This window comes from Zootoca vivipara, chromosome 2 (assembly GCF_963506605.1).
Source record: "Zootoca vivipara chromosome 2, rZooViv1.1, whole genome shotgun sequence".
NCBI lineage: Eukaryota > Metazoa > Chordata > Lepidosauria > Squamata > Lacertidae > Zootoca > Zootoca vivipara.
The window spans coordinates 138,325-147,227 of record NC_083277.1 but is presented as its reverse complement, the minus strand read 5'-3'; the positions used below and the strand labels follow the sequence as shown (position 1 = coordinate 147,227).

The window sequence follows — 8,903 nt, the reverse complement described above, 5'->3', positions numbered from 1 at the left end:
TTTAACTTAAACATCACTCATGCTGACAAGGAAGATGTGTAAACAGACAGACTGGCGCCAGTGGTCCTGTGGTCCTGTGGTAAATCACTTGATGGATTACCCACCAATAAACCTTGCCTTGTACAGAGAATTCCAGCTGCACACCCCCACATCACCTCTTTCTGTTAATTTTTAAGCAACAGAGTTAACTAACTCATCGGAAACCTCGTTGGGGAGTCGCTGATACCTCGCAATGAAGGCTCCACGTGAAATTCCAGTGGAGGGGCGTACAGCCTGAAACCAGGTCATACATTGACCAAGGAGAGAGGGTAAACATTGAATGCAGCAACATAACATAACCAATCCACAGGCTAATCCTATAACCGTCAAGAGTATCTTCCTTATCCAGTCACCGTGAGGCAGCCAAGACATCAGCCATTCCCAGGGATCAAAACCCACGGCAGGTTGCAGGGGCCTTTCAGCCACTTTGGGTAGTGACATTGAGAAAACAAGAACTACCATTAACATACTCATAAGTCCAAGTACAATAAGGGTAATGACCTAAAAATCTGCTACTATCGTGATTAAAACGAAAACATCGTGGAGCAATTTCTAATAATGATAATATAACGGGGGGTGAACTAATACGATTACTTTTCATATTATTACTAATTCTATAAGAGTCATTGATTGGAATACCATGAAATAATATACCCGAGTGTCTTGACTGCGGGGGAATATGTAAGCAAACCCAACAATCAGAGTAATTAAGCAATTTTGCAAACTGAGAAATATCCTGGTTACAGGTAGGTAGCCGTGTTGGTCTGGGTCGAAGTAAAATAAAAAAAATTCCTTCAGTAGCACCTTAAAGACCAACTAAGTTTTTATTTTGGTATGAGCTTTCGTGTGCATGCACACTTCTTCAGATACAGTGAAATAGAAGTCCCCAGGCACTTATGTAGAGAAGGGGTGGGGATGGGGAGGGGAGGGGGGATCACTCAGAAGGGTGGTGGAAGTGGGTGATTGACTGACTGATAGCTGTTGATGACCGAAAACGACTGCAAATGGTTTTGCATGAAAAAGCAAGGGTTGAGATGGCTGAAGATCGCTTATCATGTATAATGAGATAAGAATCCGATATCTCTGTTCAAACCAGGTCCCTCCATGGTTTTGAGCTTGGTGATAAGTTGTAATTCAGCAACTTCTCTTTCCAGTCTATTTCTGAAATTCTTTTGTAGTAAGACAGCTACTTTGAGATCTTGTATAGAATGTCCTGGGAGATTGAAGTGTTCTCCTACTGGTTTTTCTGTCTTCTGGTTCCTGATGTCAGATTTATGTCCATTTATCCTTTGGCGTAGGGTTTGGCCTGTTTGTCCAATATAGAGAGCTGAAGGGCACCGTTGGCATTTGATGGCATACACAATGTTAGAAGATGAACAATTAAATAGTCCTGAGATGGTATGTTGGATGTTGTTGGGGCCAGTAATGATGTTGTCCGGGTGTATGTGGCAGCAAAGTTGGCATCTGGGTTTATTGCAGGCTCTGGTACCAGTGTCCATGTTAAGTCTGGTGGTTGTATTATTGTGGGTGAGGAGTTGTTTAAGATTGGGTGGCTGTCTGTAGGCAATGAAAGGTCTTCCTCCCAGAGCTTGAGAAAGGGAGCTGTGAGAAATATCCTGTACATAGGTATTATTATTCCATATGGAATGATAAGAGTCGGGTCTTTGATTCTTCTGTAAAATGGCAGCACGCCTAGGGCGATTATGGCCTGTAGATCGAATAGATGGAAGGTGATCTTGACGGAGTGCAGCCATATTTAGAGCACGATGCCGCCAGGTGCAATGGTGGTTCAGACCGGGTGACAGGCGCTGTCTTCCAGAAAGAGTGTAGAAAGGTCTGTCTCCACTAGGCAAGGCGAGGCAACTGCAGAAGATGAACGCCAGGGCCGTACACAACGCGCTGGTACCCACAGGGGGTCCCCATCGATATCCACCGCGGCGTATCCGCGTCCCCAGGTAATCAGCGGTACAGGTCCACGCCATGCTGGATCTGGAAGTTTCCTGAAAGACACAAGGGGGCGAGGCAGCTCCTCCTCTTTTCTAAAATGCAATTCTGCTGGAGTATGCTGCTTATTATGTGGGTACAAGAGATGATTTAGAGTAAAAAGCACTTGATGCACAATGTTAGGAATTTCAGCAATAGGAGCGTTCTTTCCACTTAGTTGTTTAAAAAGCAGAGATTTAAAAGTTGAATGCGCTCGCTCAACAATTGCTTGTCCTGTAGAATTAAAAGGAATACCATGAGTTAATTTCACATTCCACAATTTACAGAAATCAGAGAATTGCTTAGAAATATACGCGGGGCCATTATCCGTTTTGATGCTGCTAGGCTTTCCCATGACCGAAAAACAGCGCAGAGTGTGCTGTATTATGTGTCTGGCTGTCTCCCCTTTTAGAGGGGTTGAGATGTAGCCCGAAGACGTGTCCACCGTGAGGTGAAGTTTCGAAAAAGGGGCTAGCAACGGGGTGAGAGTGACATCCATTTGCCAGATTGAAAGAGGGGCAATCCCTCTGGGATTAACAGCATCAAAAGGAATCATGGTAGGGGCTTTAGAACAAGAAGAACATTGCGAGACAATGTCCCGTGCCTGAGAAATTGGTATTTGAAAAGACTTGGCTAGAACCTTGGCGGATTGATGGAAGGTGGCATGGCTCAGCAGAGGGTCAGAAAACAAAGAAAAAACCTGCTCTTGCTGCAAAGCAGCATCTGCTACAGCATTACCATGTGCCAGAAATCCTGGCAAGTTAGAATGAGAGCGCAGGTGGGCCACAAAAAAGGAGTGCCTTCGAGCTTGTAGCAGACGCTGCAAAGAGAGAAATAATTGCAACAAATCATCATCGAGAGCAGGCGTAATGTATGCCACTGGCAAGGATGTTAAAAGTCTGGAGACATACTGAGTATCAACAATCAGATTAAATTGCACATCCTGAAAAAGATCAAATGCCAAGATCACCGCAGCCAATTCAGAACGCTGAGCGGATTTCTGCTCCATTGTAAATCTTGTCTTCCACGCCCCCTCCTCCCGCCACACTACCACCCCCCTCGCCTTTGTCCCATCAGTGAAGAGGGTGAGAGCAGAGGGGATGGGGGTGGGGGAGCACAGGGAACGGAGGGAATAGGAGACAGAGGAAAGAAAGGTAAGCCGTAAGTCAGTAGGTGGATTATGTAAAATCCTTCCAACAAAGTCTGCTAATGCCACTTGAGTACAAGTGGACATAGCAAATGCTGAACCTCGTCCTGTGAAAAAGGTAGAAAAATAGCTTCTACCTCCATTCCTGTCAATGCCACAGCTCGTTGTCTTCCCTTGATAACAATGTCCATGACAGCAGCTGGAGAAGTATATACGTTTTGCGGTGGTGTATGGGGCAAGTGTAGCCATTCAACAATACAAACGCAAGACTGAGAAAGTTCTGCAGGCCGGTAGAGAACAGCTGTAGGCAGCAATTTTGTGGCAAAAACTGCCAATGACAATGGTCCTGTGGAATCCAGGCGGTCCACCATAGATTTTTGCAAATGGTGATTAATCGTCGCCAGGGCTGATTCCATGTCCTGGGTTACCGGTATGATGTCCGCCGGTTGCTTATGTCCTTTCAGGGCAGTGTACAGGGGTGATAGTACACACGTTGGTAGGTCTATGTATGATTTTGCCCAATTCAGATGTCCTAATAACTGCTGTAGATCCACCAGCCGGAGTACCGCTGGAAAATGCAACTGCGGTATCAGGGGGGATGCTGCTTGTTGCGTAACCTTGTGTCCAAAGTATGTGATAGGCAGAGTGCGTTGAATTTTTTCCGGGGCGATTTTAAGCCCTGCAGAGGTGAGGTCCTCTGTTAACTGTTGCACCCATTTTTCCATAATTGAAACATTCTCTCCCAGCTGCTGGATTTACTGCTGGGGTTAAGGCAGCGGCAAGCAATTTTGCCTTATGGCTCTCGGTGCCCACTGACTGGCAAGCTTTAAGCATATCGGCAATTGCCACGTGTGGTGTGGATAACAAAGGGCGGAGCACTTGTTTGCAATCCTCATTGGTATTATCAAATGCCAGCTGCCTGACAATAACTTCTTGTGCCGCCACGTCTTGCACTTGGCGTTTAAGCGTGTTGTACAAACGATCAATAAACGCCCCATGAGGCTCAGAAGGTCCCTGACGGACACTGCCCCAACGCCCACCTTTTTCAATTTTGTCATCTGGGACCGCAGCAAGGGCTTCCTGGGCAGCTGCAGTGGTGGCTTCCCAATAAGAGGGATCCAGACCCAATTGTTGTTGTATTTGCATAAAATTTCCTTCGCCGGTTAAGCCGTTAAGCACATCAGCTGGAGTCAGCATGACGGGTGCCGGGGGGGCTGCCCCCGCACCGGCGGCGACCACGGCTGCTGCGTGGGCTACTTGGGCAGCATTATTGAGGGTGGTTTGAATATTAGCTACCCTACGTTGGCATGCCCAGGTCCAACCTTGCATAAAAATTATCATTTGATGAGGTTGGAGGACGGTGCCAAAGAGGCCGAGGGTGTATAGGGAATGCAATCCATTGTCCCTTACTGACTGGTATAATTCTTTGATGAAGCGGAGTTCAAATTGCTCATGCCGTGGGGCCCCACCCGCGGGTCCTGCGGGCACTATCACAGGAAAAGCAGCTGACATTTCAGTGGAATCAAACGCCAACAAGGGGGCTGCTGCTTTAAGAGATTCCTGCAGCCTTGTGGTATTTTTCCCCCCCCTGCGTTACGGTGGGCATGGTACTTTGAAATGCTGGCAAAACCTGAGAGACATAGGCTGGAGGGGGTGGGGTGGCAGGCAAAGGAAGTTGCTGTTTTACTGGCGGAGTTAGATTAGGTGGGTCCGGTGGCGGACCAGGAGGCATGGGCGCAGGCAATGCCAGATAAACAGAAGGCGTTGGTGGGGCAGGCGTGGGTGCGGGCGGTGCTGACGGAGGTGATAAGGCTGGATAAATGAACGGAACAGTTGGTGCAGCGGAGGATGCGGCCAGTAAAATATTTTTTGGTGTTACCAAGGCCAAGCATGCTCTGATTTTTCCCCACGTACTTAAAACACGCACCCCGATGCTGGGATGACCATGGAAATGTTCACCTAATTTATCCCATTTATCCAGTTCCCAGGTTCCATCTTCAGGGAACCATGGGCAATGCTCTGTGATGATATTAATGAGAGCAATTAAATCGTCCTCTGATACATGCTGACTGTTGGAATTCAGCAGGTGCTTTAAGTCTTTAAGAAAACGTTTCTGTGGCACGGAAAGCGAGGTGCCCATGGCAACGCAGGGAGAGAAGGGTATGCAGTAGCAGGGGCTACTCACCGGGGATCTGAAGATGAAGTAGGCGCCTGAAGCCCTTGCCGGGCGGGTGAGTAGCGATGCAGGACCATGACGTGCGTCCTTCCAACAAAGGCGTAGAACAGAGCCTCACACGGGGCACCACTTGCCGGAAAACCAGCCGGCAGTGGTGCGAACAAATTGTGAGACAGCAGTCGGTAGATGCAGAAAGTGTGCAGGGAAGTGCTGAGATCTCTCTCAGCCCCAGCCTCTCTATTAAGCATTCGTAAGTATACATTAACCTTTAACTTAAACATCACTCATGCTGACAAGGAAGATGTGTAAACAGACAGACTGGCGCCAGTGGTCCTGTGGTAAATCGCTTGATGGATTACCCCCCAATAAACTTTGCCCTGTACAGAGAATTCCAGATGCACCCCCCCACAATATATATAATACAAATGTGATAAAAGGTATTATTATTCTCCCCCCCCCTTTCTCTTTTCTATATAATTGTGTTTTGTAATGGCTGTTTAATAATTTTAGCTTCATTATGTTTCTTTTTGGGTTTTCCCTTTGTATGAATTCTTTGATGGGAAGTGAGACTCTCCTTCCGACTGAAGCTCTTTCCACATTCCAAGCACTGATAGGGTTTCTCCCCTGTATGAATTCTGTGATGGGAAGTGAGATTATTCTTCTGACTGAAGCTCTTCCCACATTCAAAGCACTGATATGGCTTCTCCCCTGTATGAATTATTTGATGGGAAGTGAGATTATTCTTCTGACTGAAGCTCTTCCCACATTCTGAGCACTGATAGGGTTTCTCCCCTCTATGAATTCTTCTATGTATAGAGAGATATCGCCTGTAACTGAAGCTCTTTCCACATTCAATGCACTGATAGGGTTTCTCCCCTGTATGAATTCTTTGATGGGAAGTGAGACTCTCCTTCCGACTGAAGCTCTTTCCACATTCCAAGCACTGATATGGCTTCTCCCCTCTATGAATTATTTGATGGGAAGTGAGATGTGGGCTTTGACTGAAGCTCTTCCCACATTCTGAGCACTGATAGGGTTTCTCCCCTGTATGAATTCTTTGATGGGTAGTGAGACTATCCTTCCGACTGAAGCTCTTTCCACATGCCACACACTGATAGGGTTTCTGCCCTGTATGAATTCTTCGATGCATAGTGAGATCTTGCCTATAACTGAAGCTCTTTCCACATTCAATGCACTGATAGGGTTTCTCCCCTGTATGAATTCTTTGATGGATAGTGAGATGTGGGCTTTGACTGAAGCTCTTCCCACATTCAAAGCACTGATATGGCTTCTCCCCTCTATGAATTCTTCTATGTATAGAGAGATATCGCCTGTAACTGAAGCTCTTTCCACATTCAATGCACTGATAGGGTTTCTCCCCTGTATGAATTATTTGATGGGAAGTGAGATGATCCTTCCGATTGAAGCTCTTTCCACATTCGAAGCACTGATAGGGTTTCTCCCCTGTATGAATTCTTTGATGGGAAGTGAGCTTAGTCCCCTTCCGGAAGCTCTTTCCACATTCAAAGCACTGATAGGGTTTCTGCCCTGTATGAATTCTTTCATGTAAAGTGAGACTATACTTCCAACTGAAAGTCTTTCCACATTTCATGCAGAGATATGGTTTCATCCCAGAATGCACTCTTTGATGGGAAGTGAGACTCTCCTTCCGACTGAAGCTCTTTCCACATTCCAAGCACTGATAGGGCTTCTCCCCTGTATGAATTTTTTGATGCAAAGCGAGATTCCCCTTCTGACTGAAGTTCTTTCCACACTGAAGGCATTGAAAAGGTTTCTCCCCTGTATGAATTCTTTGATGGAAAGTGAGCTTATTCCCCTCCCGGAAGCTCTTCCCACATTCAAAGCACTGATAGGGTTTCTCCCCTGTATGAATTTTTTGATGCAAAGCGAGATTCCCCTTCTGACTGAAGTTCTTTCCACATTCCAAGCACTGATAGGGCTTCTCCCCTGTATGAATTCTTTGATGCCAAGTGAGTTTCTGACGTTGACTGAAGCTCTTTCCACATTCACTGCACTGATACAATTTCTCCCTACTCTTTGTTCTTTTTTGTGAAGTGAGGCTATCCCGCTGAATTAAGCTCTTTCTTTGATGGGAGGTGGACTGGGAGCTTTGACGGATGTTCTCTCCACACTCTGAATATCTATTTGACTTCTCTGCTACGTGGATTTTGTTGTGGTCCCTCTTGTTCTTCCCTTCCAATTCAGCACCATCTGCAATGAAGAGAGAAGCTAATTAGAGCCTCAGAAAGAAATGAGAGCTCCAGATCAGGCATCCCCAAACTGCGGCCCTCCAGATGTTTTGGCCTACAACTGCCATGATCCCTAGCTAACAGGACCAGTGGCCAGGGAAGATGGGAATTGTAGTCCAAAACATCTGGAGGGCCGAAGTTTGGGGATGCCTGCTCCAGATTATTGAACAATATTAATGAATGCTTGTGAAAGAGGAGGAACTAAAAATAGATGTGGGGCCTTTCTATAGTTTTCACTGCCTTTGTTGGCTGGTATTTACTGACATATTGCTTGCCTTTTATCTGGAATGGATTTTGTTCTGGCTCCATCCTGGAATCCACTCCATCTCCAAGGTCAGTCATCTATTTGGTCAATCACATGCAAAGAGAAGCAAAAACAACAAACCTGACAGAAGTTACATCAACTTCCCCAAAAACTCTGAAGCCCACATTTAAGAAGGCCTGGGCGGTTCAGAGAAGCCTGGTCATTGTTTTAAAAGGCATGACTAGACGAAGAACATTCACAGAGGAAACAGTTGATATCCCTCCATTCAGGGTTCACAGTTGGGGATGTTAGAATCCCAGATGCTGTTAGTCTCCATCGAAATAGTGGAGGTTCACTTTGATCCAATGGGGAATTTTACCAAGAGGGTCCATGATCCTATGATTCCCCTCTTTGACTTTCTTATGGAAAGCTCTCTGGTCAGGATCCAGCAACATCCACGTCTCGTCTGTGAAAGAAACAGCAACATCTTCACCTACACACTCCCTATCAGCTGTTGCCTCAATCTGGTCGGTCTAAATTTAAATTTATACATAAGTCACTTACTTCACTTTGAACACCACTCCCATGTCCATGAGGAGACCAACTCTGTATTGTTCCATTAGCAACAGAAGAAGAAAAGAGACTATAACTCACGCTTAATCTAAGGCGCACAACGGCCACAAGAGCTCCTAGAATCATAGAGTTGGAAGAGACCACAAGGGCCATCCAGTCCAACCCCCTGCCAAGCAGGAAACACCATCAAAGCATTCTTGACATATGGCGTCAAGCCTCTGCTTAAAGACCTCCAAAGAAGGAGACTCCACCACACTCCTTGGTAGCAAATTCCACTGCCAAACAGCTCTTACTGTTTAGGTGGAATCTTATTTCTTGTAGTTTGAATCCATTGCTCCGTGTTCGCTTCTCTGGAGCAACAGAAAACAACCTTTCTCCCTCCTCCATATGACATCCTTTTCTATATTTGAACATGGCTACCATATCACCCCTCAACCTTCCAGGTGAGGTCTGACCAGAGCGGAATACAGT

At 46.2% G+C, this 8,903-nt stretch overlaps 1 protein-coding gene across 4 annotated transcripts in view; it reads right to left on the bottom strand.

The window, feature by feature from the left end:
- Positions 1 to 1,155: 1,155 nt before the first annotated feature.
- The window catches only part of LOC118078033 (zinc finger protein 260-like), a 28,726-nt gene continuing 20,978 nt past the window's right edge, over positions 1,156 to 8,903 (bottom strand). For 2 of the 4 annotated variants that reach the window (XM_060271085.1, XM_035101749.2), the window contains one exon: positions 1,159 to 7,577. In XM_060271085.1, coding sequence (XP_060127068.1) covers positions 5,815 to 7,577 — 1,763 coding nt within the window. In that variant the 3' untranslated portion in view covers positions 1,159 to 5,814. Of the gene's footprint in view, positions 7,578 to 8,903 lie in introns of all 4 variants that reach the window. The other 2 variants (XM_060271086.1, XM_035101748.2) reach the window with 2 other exon arrangements.